The sequence below is a fragment of the Ovis aries genome, chromosome 2, assembly GCF_016772045.2.
Source record: "Ovis aries strain OAR_USU_Benz2616 breed Rambouillet chromosome 2, ARS-UI_Ramb_v3.0, whole genome shotgun sequence".
NCBI classification, from domain to species: Eukaryota; Metazoa; Chordata; class Mammalia; order Artiodactyla; family Bovidae; genus Ovis; species Ovis aries.
The window spans coordinates 130,341,411-130,362,578 of NC_056055.1; the positions used below are offsets into that span (position 1 = coordinate 130,341,411).

At 37.6% G+C, this 21,168-nt stretch overlaps 1 protein-coding gene across 4 annotated transcripts in view; it reads left to right on the forward strand.

Moving 5' to 3' along the window:
• The window catches only part of ZNF385B (zinc finger protein 385B), a 482,159-nt gene that overhangs the window by 133,555 nt on the left and 327,436 nt on the right, over positions 1–21,168 (forward strand). Inside the window, exon 4 of one of the 4 annotated variants that reach the window (XM_060409681.1) lies at positions 14,713–14,850. The exons of 2 other annotated variants lie outside the window; for them this stretch is intronic. In XM_060409681.1, the coding sequence (XP_060265664.1) occupies positions 14,713–14,850 (138 nt within the window). Of the gene's footprint in view, positions 1–14,639; positions 14,851–21,168 lie in introns of those variants that run through there. One more of the 4 variants, XM_060409679.1, reaches the window with a different exon arrangement.

Consider the following 21,168-nt stretch of genomic DNA (forward strand, 5'->3'; position numbering starts at 1 on the left):
TCTCAAGAGTCTTCTCCAACACCACAGTTCAAAAGCATCAATTCTTTGGCGCTCAGCTTTCTTTGTAGTCCAACTCTCACATCCATACATGACCACTGGAAAAACCATAGCCTTGATTAGATGGACCTTTGTTGCCAAAGTAATGTCTCTGCTTTTGAATATGCTATCTAGGTTGGTCATAACTTTCCTTCCAAAAAGCAAATGTCTTTTAATTTCATGGCTGCAATCACCATGTGCAGTGACTTTGAAGCCCCAAAAAATAAAGTCCGACACTGTTTCCCCATCTATTTCCCATGAAGTGATGGGACCAGATGCCATGATCTTCGTTTTCTGAATGTTGAGCTTTAAGCCAACTTTTTCACTCTCCTCTTTCACTTTCATCAAGAGACATTTTATTTCCTCCTCACTTTCTGCCATAAGGGTGGTGTCATCTGCATATCTGAGGTTATTGATGTTTCTCCTGGCAATCTTGATTCCAGCTTGTGCTTCTTCCAGCCCAGCATTTCTCATGATGTACTCTGCATAGAAGTTAAATAAGCAGGGTGACAATATACAGCCTTGGCATACTCCTTTTCCTATTTGGAACCAGTCTGTTGTTCCATGTCCAGTTCTAACTGTTGCTTCCCAACCTGCATATAGGTTTCTCAAGAGGCGGGTCAGGTGGTCTGGTATTCCCATCTCTTTCAGAATTTTCCACAGTTTATTGTGATGCACACAGTCAAAGGCTTTGGCGTAGTCAATAAAGCAGAAAAAGATGTTTTTCTGGAACTCTCTTGCTTTTTGGTGATTCAGTAGATGTTGACAATTTGATCTCTGGTTCCTCCGCCTTTTCTAAAACCAGCTTGAACACCTGGAAGCTCATGGTTCACGTATTGCTGAAGCCTGGCTTGGAGAATTTTGAGCATTACTTTACTAGCATGTGAGATGAGTGCAATTGTGCAGTAGGTTGAGCATTCTTTGGCATTGCCTTTCTTTGGGATTGGAATGAAAACTGACCTTTTCCAGTCCTGTGGCCACTGCTGAGTTTTCCAAACTTGCTGGCCTATTGAGTGTAGCACTTTCACAGCATCATCTTTCAGGATTTGAAATAGCTCAACTGGAATTCCATCACCTCCACTAGCTTTGTCTGTAGTGATGCTTTCTAAGGCCCACTTGACTTCACATTCCAGGATGTCTGGCTCTAGGTGAGTGATCACATCATCATGATTATCTGGGTCGTGAAGATCTTTTTTGTACAGTTCTTCTATGTATTCTTGCCACCTCTTCTTAATATCTTCTGCTTCTGTTAGGTCCATACCATTTCTGTCCTTTATCTAGCCTATCTTTGCATGAAATGTTCCCTTGGTATCTCTAATTTTCTTGAAGAAATCTCTAGTCTTTCCCATTCTATTGTTTTCCTCTATTTCTTTCCATTGATTGCTGAGGAAGGCTTTCTTATCTCTCCTTGCTATTCTTTTGGAACTCTGCATTCAGATGCTTATATCTTTCCTTTTCTCCTTTGCTTTTCACTTCCCTTCCTTTCACAGCTATCTAAGGCCTCCCCAGACAGCCAGTTTGCTTTTTTGAATTTCTTTTCCATGGGTATGGTCTTGATCCCTGTCTCCTGTACAATGTCACGAACCTCCATCCATAGTTCATCAGGCACTCTATCTATCAGATCTAGTCTGTTAAATCTATTTCTCACTTCCATTGTATAATCATAAGGGATTTGATTTAGGTCATACCTGAATGGTCTAGTGGTTTTCTCTACTTTCTTCAATTTAAGTCTGAATTTGGCAATAAGGAGCTCATGATCCCAGTCTTGTTTTTTCTGACTGTATAGAGCTTCTCCATCTTTGGCTGCAAAGAATATAATCAATCTGATTTCGATGTTTGCCGGGAGCCAGTGTGAGGAATCCCACCCGTGACAAGGTCATGCAGCAGAGGCCTGATCGGCACGGCGAGTCAGATCTCAGGGTGTCCCCCTGGTATTTCCTGAGCATGTACCCCCAAAACCAAAAATCTGCTCGCCTTTGTACTCTGCTTTTCCACTCTTGTGACACACTCTGGAAAAAGTCAACCCAGGGCTTTAGTCTTCTGCATTTGAAAGGGATGTTTCAGTTAAACCCCCTCTGATAACTCTCTAGCTTGCCTAACAGGTTCCCCGGACCTCTTACAGCTTGTGAATTGCTCACAGGCCCCCAACTGCAAGAGGCACAAAGCTTAAAAACATCTTAAAGATACAGAGCCTTTTCTAAAGAGCTAAAAATCATATTGGTGATGGGATTTCACTGTTCACTCAATAAATGCTGCCAGGTCTCCATATTCTTTATCTTTTAGGCACCTGGGAGGATGTTAATCAATGTAAACGGGATATGGAAAAAGATGTATAATAGTTTTGATGTTAGCAACACTAGATTTTGAGTTAATTACTTTTGTTATAAATCACTGTATTCCTTTTACTTGTTATAAATTGCTGTATCTTTACTATGTAAGAATGTGACTTTATTTAGTGCTTTCTGAGAGTGGCACCAGACTTTGAGAAGAACAACACAAATAAGTCTTCTGGTTGACAAACCTTAGCAGAAAAGGACTATAAAATATTAATTGGCCCTTTTGGCCAGAAGATGACGTAAATCACCTAAGACTTGTGTATACAACTAGGTATGCAGAGAGAAAAACCTGGTTTTGATAAGAGTCTGGGCTGCTAATGCTGCATAATTTTGTATTACCCATTGATCTCTATGTACAATCAAAAAGGTATAAAAGCTTACTTCACTCTGTATAATCGTCTCCAGTTTCATCCATCTCATCAGAACTGATTCAAATGAATTCTTTTTAACTGCTGAGTAATACTCCATTGTGTATATGTACCACAGCTTTCTTATCCATTCATCTGCTGATGGACATCTAGGTTGTTTCCATGTCCTGGCTATTATAAACAGTGCTGCAATGAACATTGGGGTACATGTGTCTCTTTCAATTCTGGTTTCCTCGGTGTGTATGCCCAGAAGTGGGATTGCTGGGTCATAAGGTAGTTCTATTTGCAATTTTTTAAGGAATCTCCACACTGTTCTCCATAGTGGCTGTACTAGTTTGCATTCCCACCAACAGTGTAGGAGGGTTCCCTTTTCTCCACACCCTCTCCAGCATTTATTGCTTGCAGATTTTGGATCGCAGCCATTCTGACTGGTGTGAAGTGGTACCTCATTGTGGTTTTGATTTGCATTTCTCTAATAATGAGTGATGTTGAGCATCTTTTCATGTGTTTGTTAGCCATCCGTATGTCTTCTTTGGAGAAATGTCTATTTAGTTCTTTGGCCCATTTTTTGATTGGGTCGTTTATTTTTCTGGAATTGAGCTGCATAAGTTGCTTGTATATTTTTGAGATTAGTTGTTTGTCAGTTGCTTCATTTGCTATTATTTTCTCCCATTCAGAAGGCTGTCTTTTCACCTTGCTTATATTTTCCTTTGTTGTGCAGAAGCTTTTAATTTTAATTAGATCCCATTTGTTTATTTTTGCTTTTATTTCCAGAATTCTGGGAGGTGGATCATAGAGGATCCTGCTGTGATTTATGTCTGAGAGTGTTTTGCCTATGTTAAGCATGTGTGAACATTCTAAAGTATATGCCACTCTTTAAAATAATACCTTGGTCCAATTTTTCCTCCAGAATTAGATCTACGGAAGTTATTAGATCTACGGAAGCCTATCACATCTCCTCTGTACATGGGATTTTTCCAGGCAAGAGTGCTGGAGTGGGTTGCCATTTCCTTCTCCAGAGAATCTTCCCAACTCAGGGATCGAGACCGGGTCTCCTAAATTGCAGGCAGACGCTTTACCGTCTAAGCCACCAGGGGCATTAATGAGCTCATAGTTCTATTAAAATCAAGAAAAAGCATTTTTTTTTTAAATCAATATGATTTAGGGCATTTAATTGTGCCTGGCATCACTAAAAATTTAATTATATAATTGTAAAAATAATTCTAATTTGATATAAAACAAGGGAAATGACAACATTTTGAAAGAAAAAATAGGCAAAATTAAAAATTATAGTGTTTTAAAAATTGTAGTAAATTGTTTCAATCATGTAGATTATACAATTAAAAATTAGAAGGGTAAGCCCAACCTATACTTATTTCCTCATCTTGAAGTAAATAAATACACACTGCCTTAGTTTTGACATAGGTAATTAAAGAAATATAGATTAAATTTTGTTTTTGCAAATCATAAAGGTAGAATTTATAAGGATTTCTAGAAGTATGAAAAATTGTACTGAAGATCATGTACTTACATGATTTTGAGATAGAATATAAGGTTATATGTCTTGACCTGGAGTAAAGAATAGTATTTAATGTGAAAAATAATAATTGACTTAGACTCAAATTTAATTTAAAAGAGAAGAAATTATATCATACTGAATGAATTGCAGGAAAATTAGGTATTTCATCTATAACGAAAACATAGACTGTAACTGAATCCAGATAATGTATTACAGTCATTGAATTAATTCTCTATGTTGATTAAAGACATAATCTCCAAAAAAAAAAAAAAAAGGTATAAAAGGCCTTTCTAGACAGTAGAGGCCGGGCCAGTCATTGGAAGGACTGGTTTCCTCCATGTCTCCTCTTTATTCTATTTTCTGGCTGAATTCCCATCTGGGGCGTGGAGGCTCACCATGTCTACTTACTTGCCCTGGCTTCTAAGATCCACGAGAGAGGGAGCCCAAGGTGGGGCACCTCCTGCTATTCAAGAGGACACAGGTAGCCTAACATAGATGGTGCAAGCTCCTTGTCTGGAACTTTATTGGCTTTCCACATAAACCAAGTTATTCAGCCTCTTTTCTCTTCTTAATTTTCCTACTACACTATTTCTTCCTAATCTAATCTTATATTAATAAATAAATAAGTTTTTTCCTTGCCTACTCCATCTCCCCTTCGAATCACCCTGGATCCACCAGGGCTGGACCCCGGCAGGTGTTGACCATCTCGTGATGTCCACGTGTAGAGTCATCTCTTGTGTTGTTGGAAGAGGGTGTTTGCTATGACCAATGCGTTCTCTTGGCAAAACTCTATGAGCCTTTGCCCTGCTTCATTCTGTACTCCAAGGCCAAATTTACATGTTACCCCAGGTGTTTCTTGACTTCCTACTTTTGCATTCCAGTCCCCTATAAAGAAAAGGACATCTTTTTTAGATGTTTGTTCTAAAAGGTCTTGTAGGTCTTCATAAAACCGTTCAACTTCAGCTTCTTCAGTGTTACTGGTTGGGGCATAGACTTGGATTACTGTGATACTGAATAGTTTGCCTTGGAAATGAACAGAGATCATGCTGCCGTTTTTGAGATTGCATGCAAGTTCTGCATTTCGGACTCTTTTGTTGACCATGATGGCTACTCCATTTCTTCTAGGGGATTCCTGCCCGCAGTAGTAGATATAATGGTCATCTGAGTTAAATACACCCATTCCAGTCCATTTTAGTTCGCTGATTCCTAGAATGTGGATGTTCACTCTTCCCATCTCCTGTTTGAGAACTTCCAATTTGCCTTTATTCATGGACCTAACGTTACAGGTTCCTATGCAATATTGCTCTTTACAGCATTAGACCTTGCTTCTATCACCAGTCACATCCACAGCTGGGTATTGTTTTTGCTTTGGCTCCATCCCTTCTTTCTTTCTGGAGTTATTTCTCCACTGATCTCCAGTAGCATATTGGGCACCTACGGACCTGGGGAGTTCCTCTTTCAGTATCCTATCATTTTGCCTTTTCATACTGTTCATGGGGTTCTCAAGGCAAGAATACTGAAGTGGTTTGCCATTCCCTTCTCCAGTGGACCTCATTCTGTCAGACCACATCCTCATGTTACAGATAAGCAGATCCAGAGGGAGAGAGATCTGGAGCCTTTTCCTAAGGCCACACAAAAAGTTTCAAACTCTAAGATCCATCTCTCTCTCTCTACATTACCTCTCATAATTTTTTACAACAAATTTTTCACAAAGTAAAAATTAAAAGAATTCAGGACTATTTTCTTACCATCAGTGTTTCCTTTTTCCCCATTGTTTACTAACTAAAATGCCCATTTTCTCTCTCACCTTCAATTAAGTCCCAAAGAATTTATACTCTCATTTAAGGTTAAGCTTTTAAGACTAGACAGGAGTTAGTCAAGCAAAGAGAGTGGGGAGAAGTGATTCAAAGGGATTAAAGAGAATGTTTAGAATCATACATTGAGAAAGCTGAGATATGCCTAAAATGGGGTCGCTAAGAGTTGGACACAACTGAGGGACTTCACTTTGACTTTTCACTTTCATACATTGGAGAAGGAAATGGCAACCCACTCCAGTGTTCTTGCCTGGAGAATCCCAGAGACTGGGGAGCCTGGTGGGCTGCCATCTATGGGGTCACGCAGAGTCGGACACGACTGTAGCAACTTAGTAGCAGCAGCAGTGCCTGAAATTGAGTGAGAGGATTAGAAAGAAAATCAGAGATTTGGAGAAGATTGGCAGAAGGCTTTATATATATATATATATGACCCAGCAATCCCACTGCTGGGCATACACACTGAGGAAACCAGAATAGAAAGAGACACGTGTACCCCAATGTTCATCGCAGCTCTGTTTATAATAGCCAGGACATGGAAACAACCTAGATGTCCATCAGCAGATGAATGGATAAGAAAGCTGTGGTACATATACACAATGGAGTATTACTCAGCCATTAAAAAGAATACATTTGAATCCGTTCTAATAAGATGGATGAAACTGGAGCCGATTATACAGAGTGAAGTAAGCCAGAAAGAAAAACACCAATACAGTATACTAACACATATATATGGAATTTAGAAAGATGGTAATGATGACCCTGTATGTGAGACAGCAAAAGAGACACAGATCTGTAGAGCGGACTTTTGGACTCTGAGGGAGAGGGAGAGGGTGGGATGATTTGGGAGAAGGGCATTGAAACATGTATACTATCATGTAAGAAACGAATCGCAAGTCTATGTTTGATGCAGGATACAGGATGCTTGGGGCTGGTGCACTGGGATGATCCAGAGAGATGATATGGGGTGGGAGGTGGGAGGGGGGGTTCATGTTTGGGAATGCATGTACACCCGTGGTGGATTCATGTCAATGTATGGCAAAACCAATACAGTACTGTAAAGTAAAATAAAGTAAAAATAATAATTACATAAAAATAAAAATAAAATAATTTTAATCATGATTCTGTGGGCCAGAGACCAGGGCTGATTTTGGCCAGGTGGTTCTCATCTGAGACTCAGTGGAGGCTGCAGGCAGCTGACATATCACCTGGGTTTGGTGGTCTCAGCCTCAGGCAAATGTCTAGCAGTTGATGCTGGCTGCAGGCTGGGTCCCTCTTATCAGCAGACTCTTCTCTTGGAGGTTAGGCTAGGCTTCATCACACGTGGGTCACAGAGTCACACTGCCTTATAGCTCGAGTGGAAGCTGCAACCACAGGGCTCTTTTGGTCAAAACCAGTCACAAGACCACAGCAGATTCAACTGGTAGAAAGGGAGACTCTGCCTCTTGGTGTGAGAGGTGGCATCTTTCGTCTGGCGGAACTGAGTAGATTTTAAGTTGAGGACGCTGTGGGGGCCGAGGGGAGAAAGTAAGGATGGCTTTTATAACAGGAAGTGGAGGTAATGGTTTGGAGGTGGAAATGGAGGGCAAGATCTGAAAATGGGTTGTCAGCTGGAGCCTTGTATACTGTGTTCTGTTCTTTGCTCCATATTCTGTGCTGCTCTTTGATGCCGCCAGGAGCTTCAGTTTTTTTTTTTTTTTTTTCTTTCCTTCTTTTTTCCGGTCAAAGAGAATTTATTTTTAATCTAATAGGAAGTTATTTTAGCCATAAAATATAAGAATGACTAAACAAAGATAGTGTAAAACAGGCCCTGTGCGCTTGTTATTGATGATCCCTTACTCTCTTTCCTATCTACATTAAAGAAACAGCTCCTAGGGTCAGAGCACTGGGATAGATATTATGACTGTTGCTACGTGTTTGTGGGTTTTAAAAGTACATAAGTCACATTTCTTACACTGAAGCTAATATGTATTTAAAATGTAAAATTTGTCCTCAAAAGCATTTTCTCAGACATTGTTGAACTTTGGAAATTAAACTCAAAACTGTAACACTCTAGAATTACCACAAGATGGTGCCACAAGTATACTGAAAATAAGATATTTGCCTTAGTCCTCATCCCACCACATTGGCTGGAACTTATCAATGAATATGGAAAGCAAAGTACAAACAGATGAGAATGCATGTGGGTCGGGACATGCTCATTTGACAGACTTTTTTTTTGAGCATCTTCTGTGCTTTAGGTAGAATCTGTAGGAGGAATCAGGGTATGTGTGTGTGAGAGAGAGAAAGAGAAATGGAAGAAGGGGTAGGGGAGATTTTTCTCCAATTTTTGGAAATTAAACAGACTACTTAAATATCTTAATCTCTCTCATCTGTAAAAAAATTAGTCTATTTTAAAAGATATTAACTACAAACATAAAGTGTTGTGTGATAGAGGCAGAGATAGGCCTAGATTCATCAATATGATAATATCTTTTACTTTTGCAGTAGAAACATATGGTTTTGAATACATTCCTTTTCTTCATTTTTGATGAATCAGTGTGCCATTTATAACTTAACTATGAAATCTTTTATAAAATGTAAGTGTCATAGTGAATGTATATCAAATTATCAGTGTGTCAGTGAGTATCAGTGAGTTTCTGTCAGGAAATGCACTAGGTAGATAAAGCATTTTGGTGTGTAAGTAGGTGGGTTAATTATTTTCAATGCACCTATTTCCTTAGACTTCTTAGTTATAAGTCCATAAAATCTTTTCATGGAGGAATTACTGTGTAACTCATTTATTAGATAGAGCCCGTGTGATTTCTGTAGTTTTGTAGGAAGGGACAGACTTGGAAGGGGAAAAAGTCTTGGTCAAAATATCACAAATGAGATCGTTGAAAATAGAGCATATGATTTCTTTGGTATAAATCCCAGATCCTTATGAGAGAGTGCAGGAATTATCTCTTGGAATAATTCAGACCCAATGACGACACACTAGAGAGAATATTTATCCATTTTCCCGACTCTTTGTCTCATCCAGTATTGATCACTATAAGTTTCTAAGCATTTTGCAAAATTGTAATTTAATTCTTCCAAACAAGAATAGAGTTAGTGACCCATATCTGTACTCCTCAGGTAAATTCAGTTGAGTTTTCTATTGCAGGACTTATTAAGGTAGAAATTGCTTATGAATGAGAGTACGGCAATTTGGAATAGGATGAAGGCTCAAGGTATAATTCCAGACCTCCAAAATGTTTTGAGATAGAGCCTAGCCATTACAGATTGTGTCAGAAATCTAGAACTATACCTCAGGTCACCTTTAAAAGTCCTTATAGAACAGTTAGAACAGTTCTATATTCTGTACATGTGATATAAAAACGTTAAGGAAGGATGTCGATTATATAAGTACAGAGCCCTAAGGAACTGACATGTAAAGGAGTTTGAGTGGAACTTCTTAAAAAAAAGAATTAATAGGAGTGATTGGGTCTACTTTAGTGAGGGACAGATAGTCTTTCGCTTTAAGAATACTTTGGACTATGAACTTTCACATGTATCATATTTATTAGCAGACAACTTGTTTCACATCATCTTGGGTTTCAGTCTTTAAATAATTAAGATTTAAAATTTTTAGATTTTGAAATTTAAAGACTGTCATGCTCAGTCTGGGTGGCTGAGTGATCTGAATCATCAAAGGCACCCTAAATATGGTGTCTTTCAATAGCATACGTTTATGATCTATTTTAAGCTTATCTAAGGAGAAAGGCTTTCAGTAGCTGGCTCAATAGGAACTAAAATTATTGAGTTCAGATTCTCACTGGGGGATGAGTGTGTGGTCACCCTGACTGACCGCCTTTCTTCACACAGATGTTCTCCTTTCATACCTTTTGGCATCACAGCCAAGGAGGCTGTTGGACATTGTTGCAAGTTAGACAACCTTGTACAATGGCACGGCTGACCATGGGGGTGCTGTTCCTCCTCGGTCGTCACAGGTTTTCTGGATCCAGTTCTTAAGGCAAGGTGAGAAACATGTTTGCACTCCTCCTGATCACATGAGGAGTCTGGAGGAACTGCGTGGTCTGGGTATAGTATTTTTTAGGGGCTGCATATGATGGCATTTTCCATCACGTTGGCCCCCTTCATTTCAAGAGATTGTCTCTGGTGAGCCTGTCCTGCAAGCTCAGAGATGTTGGCCCACAGATTCTTAAAGTTTATCTTTTCTTATGTGGACATGATGTAAAGAGATGTTGATTTTATTCCTGGGCAGTTACTGGCTCCAAATAATCAGTTACTTTTAGAAATTGCAAGGATTTCATCGTACCACCAGGGCACTATTTTGGTTGCTAAAGAAAGATTTGGTCAAATTATGCTGTACTGTCAGAAATGAATAAATGCTATTGCCTTTTTTCACAGGAACATGACTTGGGTCGTATTCTAGATACTAACATTAGAGCAACATACTCCATTATACTTTGTACAGTGGATAGGAAGGCCATTTTTCTCCCAAACACCCTTAGGATTCTTCCCCACTGCAAGTCTGGTTCCCAAAAGGCACTCAGGAAAGGCCTTTATTTGAGAGGGTAACTATAGTTTTGGAGGACTTCCCAGGTGGTGCTAGTGGTAAAAAAAAAACCCTGCCTACCAATGCAGGAGACATAAGAGATACGGGTTTGATCCCTGGGTCAGGAAGATCCCCTGGAGGAGGGTATGGCGACCCACTCCATTATTCTTGCCTTGAGACTCCTATGGACAGAGGAGCCTGGAGGGCTACAGTCCATATGGTCACAAGTCAAGACACGAATGAAGCGACTTAGCAGCACACACCTATAGTTGTTAAATTTTTAACAATACAAGTTGTATATATTTAAGGTGTTCAACATAATGATTGGATAAACACAGTGAAGTGATTACTACAGTCAAGCTAATTAAACATATTTGTCTCTTCATTTATCACTTCTTTTGTGTGTAGTGAGAGCACCTGAAATCTAGTTTTCAGCAAATTTCCAGTTCATTTGACCCTTGAACACTATAGGTCTGAACTTCATAGGCATTATGAACTTATGTTCATAGGCAACTGAACTTATGTTGTTCAGTTGCCCAGTCGTGTCTGACTTTGTGACCCTATGGACTGCAGCACGCCAGGCTTCCCTGTCCATCACCGACTCCCAAAGCTTGCTCAAACTCATGTCCATTGAGTTGGTGATGCCATCCAACCATCTCATCCTCTGTCGTCCCCTTCTGCTTTTGATCTTAGCATCAGGGTCTTTTCCAGTGAGTCAGCTCTTTCCATCAGGTGGCCAAATTATTGGAGCTTCAGCTTTAGCCTTAGGCCTTCCAATGAATATTCAGGATTGATTTCCTTTGGGATTGACTGGTGTGATCTCCTGGTAGTCTACTTATACGCAGGTTCTTTTCGCTAGTAAACCCTATAGTACTAGACAATCTGCAATTAGTTGAGTCTGTGTATATGGAGTCTCGAATACGGAGCAGCTTTGGATAAGGGAGACTGACTACATAAATCATGTTCGGGTTTTCCACTGTGAGGAGGGTCAAACCCCTCTCCCTGGCAACGTTCAAGGGTCAGTTGAGTTCAGTACAGTATTATTTTCATCATCATGCTGTACATTAGAGCTCTAGACTTGTCCTTCGTATGTGTTATAACTGCAACTTTTTATTTTTTGAAAAGACCTCATAGAAGATGGTGAATATTCTGTAGGTCTGAAGTCTTAGGTCTAGAGTCAATGCTTTGCTGCATTAATATTCTTCAGTTTACTTAGTATAAAAAAGTATCTATTTGGGAAATGGATTCATAGGAAAACTCCAAGTAAACACAACATAATATTCATGTGTCTTAAGAATATAGTTTTTAAATGGGCTTTAATGTTATACAATTTGAATATAGATTGTAGAGTGTTACTTCTTTTCTGTAAGGGATTTTAAAGAACTCCTATCCCAAATAGTGTATAAAATAAAGTATGGACCTTTACTTCAGAAGATAAAGCTTATTTTTTTTTGTTTTTTTTTTTTTCTGACATTCTCATATGTGATGTTTAATATTGTGGATGTTTTGTTTTGGGGTACAATGAGAAAAGGGTGAGATAAACCAACATTTTATGGCTCATTCTGAAAACACATTTTCCTTTTAAAATTTCCTTTTGAAAATTATAAAGTATAGGTTGCTAAAAAAAGTATTTATGTCAAGTCCCTTTCACATTACTGAGTAAAGAGCAGGTAATCAATGAGTGGTTGGTTATCATTGTTTTGTTTCGTAATTTCTTGGCACAGTAATACTGAATGGCTTCTTCTTGCCTTCTGTTCCCACGTGCTAGTTTTGTTGTCTTGCATTATAGTGACATTTCTGCTCTCCTTTGTGTCTCAGTCTCAATAGCACCTTCTCATATTTTTTCCTTATCCTGTTAAAGCAGTACTCATCTCCAAATCTCTTGCCTAAGCCAGAGAACACTGCTGAGGTATCACTTTCCAACCCATAACCTTATAATAGTTTAGGTGGACATTTGTACACATCCATAATCTCTTACCTGCAGTTCCCCAAAACTAAGAAACTCTGAAACTTAGAAGGTTTTGTAATTTATACTGATGGCAAATCCTGACCTGAACTGATGTGAGGTTAACAGTAGTCTTTATTTATCCTGTCTAGTATTAATATGTACATATTTTGGTGCAGAATTGTTACTATATCTGATTATAGACTGTTGCCCTCTACTCTACTAGAAGTATTATATAATTCACAGTAAAGCAGAGTGTTATCTTTATAAAATCTGAAAGCATTTGAATTCTGAAATGCATCTGGCACTAGGGGTTTTTAGATAAGGGATTGAGGACCTATAATTAAATATTTTGGTTTTTATATTAAGTAATTTTCTTATTACCAGGGAGTTGCATGTATTAATAATAATAATATGAGTTCTAGGGACACAATATCTCATAGACTATCTTCTAAGACAAGAGTACAGAAGACCAGAGAGAGATGACGTGAAATAATTTCTGAATCAGTGATACCCAATGCCATTTCTCATAGTCCATTCAGTTGTTGTCCTGGGGAATTCATGAGGCACTAAATGAATGGAATTCAGGCGGCAAAAGTGATTGTAAAGATTTAATCCATTCTCTTATGACTTGAGTGTGTGTGACCACTTCCCCCTTCAGCACACATATGTGCACCTCCACTCATTTATGTCTGTAACTATCTTCAAGGAAGAACATGCAGCTGGCGTCCTTTAAGGAGTCAATTCCACACCCAGGGCCATGAGACTACTCATGCGAGGTCAATGTTTAATGTTGCTCCAGTATGCTCTGTTCTGTAAATTTGTGTTGTGGGGTAGTTTTTATTTTTATACGGATGTTTTAGATTAGATACTACTAAATATATCTACACCTAAAAGCTGTGAGAATTACAACAGTTGAATACAGTTATCTATAGAAGATCTGCAAATCAGGAATTGCACTTACTAGATCCTAATTTGCTCTGCCTTAGAGTCTCAATGAGAACCTAAAACTCATTTTTAAAAATTTGAATAGAACCTTAAATACATGCTTTGTCAGTGCTGCCTACTAGGAATTTTTCCCAGTTATTTTTATGATTTTTTTGATACATGTTTTATGTCTCTTTTACTTTGCACGCACATGTCAAAGCTCTATATTTTGTTATCTCAAATCATCGCTGCTATTTTCTGGGATTTAGCCACCTTGTGCCTTTTTAAAACTATGTCAACTGGCTCTTGCATCTTATATTTTACTAATAAAAGAGGAAGGCTGGTGAAAGGTAAAGGTGTAAATTTGAGGGTGGCTGGGTTAGGGCTGTATGGATTTAATGAGCTGTGGATTTAAAAAACATGATAAGCAATGAGACACTATGGGGTTAAAAATATTCTCTACCTTGTATGTATATTTTCTCATTACATAGACCAAATATATTTAAATGTTTATTGTTTACAAATTCATCTTAGAGTAAAATTGATAGTATTTTGCCCTGGCATAACCCTGCACATTTTTACTATTATTATTTTAATTTAGGGACAGGCACTCGGGGGTTAATGGATATTTCACTTGCTTTTTAACGACATCTGTGTCAAATATATGAAAAAAAATTTTTTGTTACAGTTGTAATAGCTTCTAGTGATTTCATTTGTCTGTAGAAAAGTCCCAGGGATCTACAGCTATTTTGTTTTTTTGTAGCTTTTATGATAGGTCCTTATAATATAGACTACTGATTTCTTCTCTGTATTTTGCTCATTGTTGAAAAGCCAGAGCTATTTTTAACATTTACACAATTTCAATAGACGATTTCTTCATTCCACAAGGTTTGGTGCTAAATCTGTGGAGCCTTTCATAATCATATCCTTTTCGTGGTTTGCTTGAATTTGATCACAGTGGCTGATTTCATGCATTGATAATGAAGGCTTAGGTTGCCTGTTTCTCAGCATAAACCCACCTCAGACTTGTAGGTTGACAGTGCTTCTGGTTTCAGCACGCATGGAGATATAAAATTGAAATTGCTCTGTTTTCTTTACAAATGACTCAGAGTGTGCTTGTCCTTCCCTAAAATGTTGCCAGCGTGTAAAGGATTTTCAATGAGCAGTGCAATAAGCCAGCATCTGGGAAGGTTTGGAGCTGCACTGATATAGCGTGGTGCTGTCACACAGATAATCAGGGCTGGAGCCAAGTCTCCGTAGCCCCGTGTGTTACACTGGTCACATCCTGGAAGTTTTGTTTATCCAACTTGGTTGTTCTTGAAGCTGGTGAAAGCCCTGCCAAGATGTGGAGTGGACTTCCTAGCAGAGGTGAGCATTTTTATTCTAAAACTTGGACGTTGGGCTCTGGGGTGTCAGTAGCAGATTCTTTTGAATGCTATGTTGAATCCTGTGGAGTTGTCAATTGTTTATCACGTCGCACTGACAGATCTGAAGGGGTAGCAGGGAAGAGCCATATACATGATTCTATAATTTTGGGGGAAGTAACTCCTTAAATGGATGTAACAGTGTTCTTTTTATTCTGTGCTAGCTGTTTGCCGAGGACATCTTACCAGTAGGTGACTTCCTTTGCATTTTAAACATTCGGAACAAGTCAGTAATATTATGTTATTTGCTGTCATTACTAAAAGTAGGCAATTAGCAGTGTTATTATGTACTTCAGGTGTATATAATAAAGGCTATGAACTAAATGTTCTTTGTAGAATCTTTGATGTGAAAAATGTATAGCAGGAAACAACGGATATTTATAACTAAAAAAGTAAGTGAAATAGATTGCATACTGGAGCTGACACCTTGTTAAGCTTGACATTATTAATAATTAAAAGTTATGACCTGTCATGCACTGGACAATCTAAAGTAATTTATTTTCAGAGATGTTATATTAAATGAGAGGAGGAGAAAATTAGCAGCATTTCTTCATAAAGCATGTTTTAATTAGATGTGACATTTTAAATGTAGCAGATTTTATCATTTAAATGTAAATAAAGGACTGACACTCATGTGAGGAGTTAAATGAGTAGATAATCACGCTGAGACAAGTCTGATGTGGCTTTATCAGTATAGAGTATTTAAACACCAGCCTGATAAGGGCAAACTCAAAGTTAGCTTCCAAGCAGATGGAGTCCTCTTGCTTAGGCTCTTCTAAACTCTAATTCCTACGTGATGAGAAGCTGTTTCTAAAGAAGAAAGGACTGTGACAGTTATGATGTATTCAATAGCAGTATGCTTATTAAGTGCCTGTTTAGTATGTTAGGTCTGCAGAGAAATCTATTTTTATTTGATTGGAAGCTAGCGTGGCCCATGGGGTATGTATATATGTGTGTCTCTGTGTGTGTTCCTGCTAAATTTATTCAAGGCAGCTGTTTTATAGCTTTCAGCTCTAAAGTTATAGATAAGTATGTATTTGTTTGACGGAAGATTCGAGAACCCCATTTACTACCAGTACATGTAAAGCTTGGCTAAGCACACACATCAGGAGCAAACCGTTTGTGTTCGCCAATCTGTCTCAGCAAGTCCCAGGGCCACTATCTTGCTTGAAGCCACTGTGTGCTTTTGAAAGCATGAAATTAGTTTTATACTGAGCACATGGTTTCTCATTTAGCAGCTCTTTTTATGGTAATGGTCAATTTATGGTTCACTGCCAGGATTTCGGTGTTCTGTCAAAGCTGATAGCTTCTGCTAAGGTGTCTCTAGGAGATAAATTTTTGTGAAGCAGAGGGAGGGGAAGACCTCATTAGACTCTCAAGAAGAGACTCTTACCTTCAACCCAGTCTACCTTCCAGAATGCATTGTCATTCCTCCAAAGTTCCTTTATGCTATTTGATCCAGGACCTACAGATGTAAAGTTGCTAACATTTACCACTTTGTACCTTACTTGACATGTGACGTCAAAATGGCCATGTTTCGAAATGTAAAGTATTTGTTCATCTTTTTGCAATGCATTTGTAGAAAACCAGTCTATTAGTGCTGACTATATTGTGTCATTCATCATTAGGCTTATCTGCTTGTTTGTTAACACATTCTAGAGCACTGTGGGAGAGGGTTAGGCTTTTATATATTTTATAGTTGACATAAACTACCCATACTTCATTATACATATATGTGCTATGAAGAGGTTTAGTTAAGGAACAAAATTACCGTGTCTGAAGATATGTTAAAATGTTAAAAAAAAATCTTCTTTCATACAACTGCCTCATCTTAAAAAGCAAAAGTTTTCAGATGCTAAAATTATAGAAATATTAAAAATAGGTTTTGTTCTCACAGAGGGATAAAAGATGAAATGTATAAGCAAATGTTGTGAGAATGATTTCCTTAGCATTTTCTTTCCATCAGAAAATAACCCTTGTTGAAAGTTTTGCTGGTAACAATGCATTTAGAAATAGAGGTGACCAAAATTAACTACTAAGACATTTAATAAAATGTTTATTCTTGGGTTTATTCTTTGCATGGTAGAAATAAAGCTAAACAGGTGAATTCAGATACATTCAAATGGTGCTATTATACTTCTTCTTTCATTTGATTTTGACCGTGGAACTGCAAATGCTTTTAAAATCTTCCACTTCCTGATTTTTTTTTCTTGTTAATCCTTGGATCATTGCCTAGGTTAAGCGATCTCACATGATTAAGCATTCAAGATAAAATGTTATTTATTGAAATGCAGGGATGTATTATGTGCCATTACAATTAGAAGATTTTCTGTTTTTAGATGAAGCCTAATTTTTCTTTTGTCCTTTTGGGAATGTCATGTCACAAGTCATCATCAGATAGTCAAGGGTATTTCATTTTAGATTTTGACTTACAAATAACTGTCTTATTTTTCTCACTTCCCCAAAGCCCATGAAACAAATTGGGTTTGTGAGTTGAGATTAAGAAGGTTAAAAGGGCATTGAGATTTTTTTCTCTGAAATTCCTGATGATGTAATGTGTTTAGTATACGAAACCTTTAAAGAAGTTTTAGAACATCAGAATTCTCTTAGAATAGTGAAACTTGTCGTATTACACAGATCATGGAAAATTCATTAGAGGAAGTGAAGGATAATTTAGCATATCTGCCTGGAGTTGTAGCAGCAATTTCTCTTCACAAGAAGGATTTAGAAAGTTATGATGAGTTATGATGAATCTCAGTGATGTACCTGCATCTTTTCACTTTTCTATCAAGAGATAGCAATCTGGAATTTCCTTTAGCAGATTTTATTTTTTTTTTTTTTTATTTTATTTTTTTTTATTTTTGCGGGTCTTATATTTTTATTTTTTTAAATTTTAAAATCTTTAATTCTTACATGCATTCCAATGATTAGTTACGAAATACAGCAGAGGAAGTCAGCCTGTGTTAGTTGAGAAACAGAATCAAAGTGCTCTTCAAGTTCATTGAGTTTTCCTGTTGTATACATTCAGTAATTAGTTTGGACCATCTGTATACTCTGATTTCCCTGATGGCTCAGTGGTAAAGAATCCACCTGCCAGTGCAGGAGATGTGGGTCCAATCCCTGGGTCAGGGAAGAGCCCTGGAGGAGGAAATGGCAACCTACCCCAATATTCTTGCTTGGGAAATCCCATAGATGGAGGAGGAGCCTGGTGGGCCATGGTCCATGGGGTCACAAAAGAGTTAGACCATGACTTAGCAACTAAACAACAAATCTATATACTCTGTTGTTTATTTTGAGGTATGTTGCTGTGGTGATGAATAACTTTTAATAGAAATATGTCCCATAAAATATTTAGGACATACATGTGCTACAAATTATTTGTTGTTTTGCTGAAATGCAAATTTGAGTTACTGCCCTGTATTTATTGGAGAAGGAAATGGCAACCTGCTCCAGTATTCTTGCCTGGAGAATCCCAGGGACGGCAGAGCCTGGTGGGCTGCCGTCTATGGGGCCGCACGGAGTTGGACACGACTGAAGGGACTTAACAGCAGCAGCAGCAGCCCTGTATTTAATATGGGAACCCTTCTATTTAAGAAGTTGACTTTCTAATTATTACCTAGAAAACTAGGTCTACCAAAGCTCAAGTGGAGGTTTCTCTTTTCTGTAAAAGCAATCAGTTTCTATAGTTAGAGTTTATGCCAGGAAACTTCTATGATAAAGTTTCTGTTTGAGAAACTTTAAATGGTATAAAAAATAGGATTGTTGGAGCAGAAATCATGAGTAAGGCTATGAAAGCTTCCTTGTCATTACTGAGATAAAATAATAAAGACAGCACATTGAATAATAGCTGTCAGTAAGATTTTAAATAAATCACAAGAATTGTACAGTTAATTTCTGATTGTTGAAATCCTTTGCCAACTAGGACATTTTCAGGATTTTTCTCACTCAACAGGTTTGAGATACTTACAAATTAATTTTATTTTGTTGCATAAGAGAGGTCCCTCCTTCAAGGCCCTTCTACCCTCCATCTGAATTTTAGTCTGTATTAATTGTCCTTTTGATTTTAAGGCTCATATTTTGGACTGCTATTTCCTAGGTTTCTCAAGAGAGGCACTGAATCTTGAAAACTTGACTTAGAAGGATCCTTGGATTATTCAATGTACCAAATCTGAGTAAAATAGAATAAATATAATATTTATTGTCTACCTACTATATGCCTTATACAATTATCAAAGTATTTATAGGCAGGTTTTATTGAATTCTTATTACAACTTTATATTAGAGCACTATCCATTGTACAGATGCTGAACTATTTATCAAAAATCCTACTCCCAGCTTAGAGTTACTCTATCTCAGCTCTGAATGTCACTCTTACACAGCTGGGCAACCTCCCTAGAGGAGAATAAAGGCTCATTTTCTTATATCTCATCTAAGACTGTATTGCAAAATTCTCTTTGTTCACTTAGCCTTTTCCATTACTTTTCTTCTCTCTTTTCACTTCTTAATCTCTTCTTCCCCCTACCACTATTTTTGTAAATATCCCCAACAGGAGTGACTAGACATCAGTATCTAATTTGATTTTCAAAATGAGAGAAAATATGTGGAGAACTAAATCCTATATACTGTAACAGAATTTTGTGTTAGAATATCTTCCATTTGCTTAGTCAGTAATGCAGAGGCAAATGTTCAGAGTAATTTCTTCAAGCTACACTTTTTATACCCAGTCTAAGATGCCACCTCAGTTCTGTAGTCATGTGGCATGTCAGACCAGGAAGCCTATTTTGAGCCCAGATGGATCAATTGAGTGTGAGAGCAATTAATGCAAGTTTAGAAATGGATTAACACTACCAGCCCAATAAAGAACTGCTTAGTAAATCATATCTTCTTTCAGTTAAATGCTAACTCCTTTGCCCCATGATCTAGTTAATTTCTCAGTGTCTGCTGTCCTAGGACAAATTATAATTGACTTCCAATTTTTCATGCCTATTAATGGTATACTACTATAAAATTTTGTTATTTTGGATATCAAAAGATAGTATCTTTGGCCTTCCATCATCAATCTCTTTTCTACTTTTGCCTAGTCGCAAATGTTACTGTAATGTTAGACATGGCTTCTAATTGTTTAAAATAATATTGGTGGCCTTTTCTGACATCTAAACTGTACCATTTGGGAAAAGATTCTGATTCCTCCTTACCTTAAATATCATTCTATTCTCTTCTCCATATCAGCTCCAATGTCCTCCTACTTATGTCAATCCTATTTGGCTGTGTGGTATTTTTGTTGCCAAAATGCAAATGTGAATCAGTAATCTAAATTTCTATCACTAAATACCTTCAAAAAACTATTTTTTTTCTATGAAATTGTTCTCAAATTATTTGAAAAGGCACTGGTGGTTAAATAAAAGTTGCCAGTAATTTGGCAGACTCCATATCTATTAATTTCCTAAAAGATGATATTATCCAATAGCTATATTTTCTTGGCACATGGCAGTTGCATAATAAATACATGCCTCCCACAGGGAATGCCTATTCTGTCAGAGTGAGGAGACTTCTTATTTCATCCAGGGACTCTGCAATACCACTGGGGCCTTTAGCTGAACATCTTTTTGCTGACATTTCAGAACTGGTGTGTGAATTTCACTTGGAGATCTATGGTAATTCTAGTTCTATTTTTTTCTCTGATTCATTCTTTGGTAGTGTTGATTTTTTATAAGATGATAGAGGAAATAGCTTTATATCTAGAAATGTTGTCTTTATTTCAGTAAGTTAAAGTGGTGTTTCTTCACTCAAGTTTTTTCTTGGTGGGGGCGACACTGGGAAAGGGAGCCTGAGGTTTTGAGTAATTTCAAAATATTCAGGAGGTAGCAAATTCAGAAAAGAATCCACAGGGTCTTCTTTTTCTGATATCTGTGTGCATTTTATGTACTTTTATTATTGTACAATGGCTAATACTGCATCCATAATAAATTAGTTAACTCTTGCTTAACTGGAGCTTTTGGATTTTGTACACTTTATGTACACCTTTTTTTTTTTTTGAGGCAAGGAATATTACTTTATTCAGAAAGCCAATTGGCCAAGAAGATGGCAGACTAATATGTCCAAAAAACCTATCTTATTGGGGTCAGGATGTCAGGTTCTTTTACAGAGAAGGAGAGGAGTTGAGGAAGTATCGTGTCTGGTGTCTGACTCTTGTGACCCTATTGGATGCAGCCCACCAGGCTCCTCTGTGCATGGAATTTTCTAGGCAAGAAGAGTAGAGTGA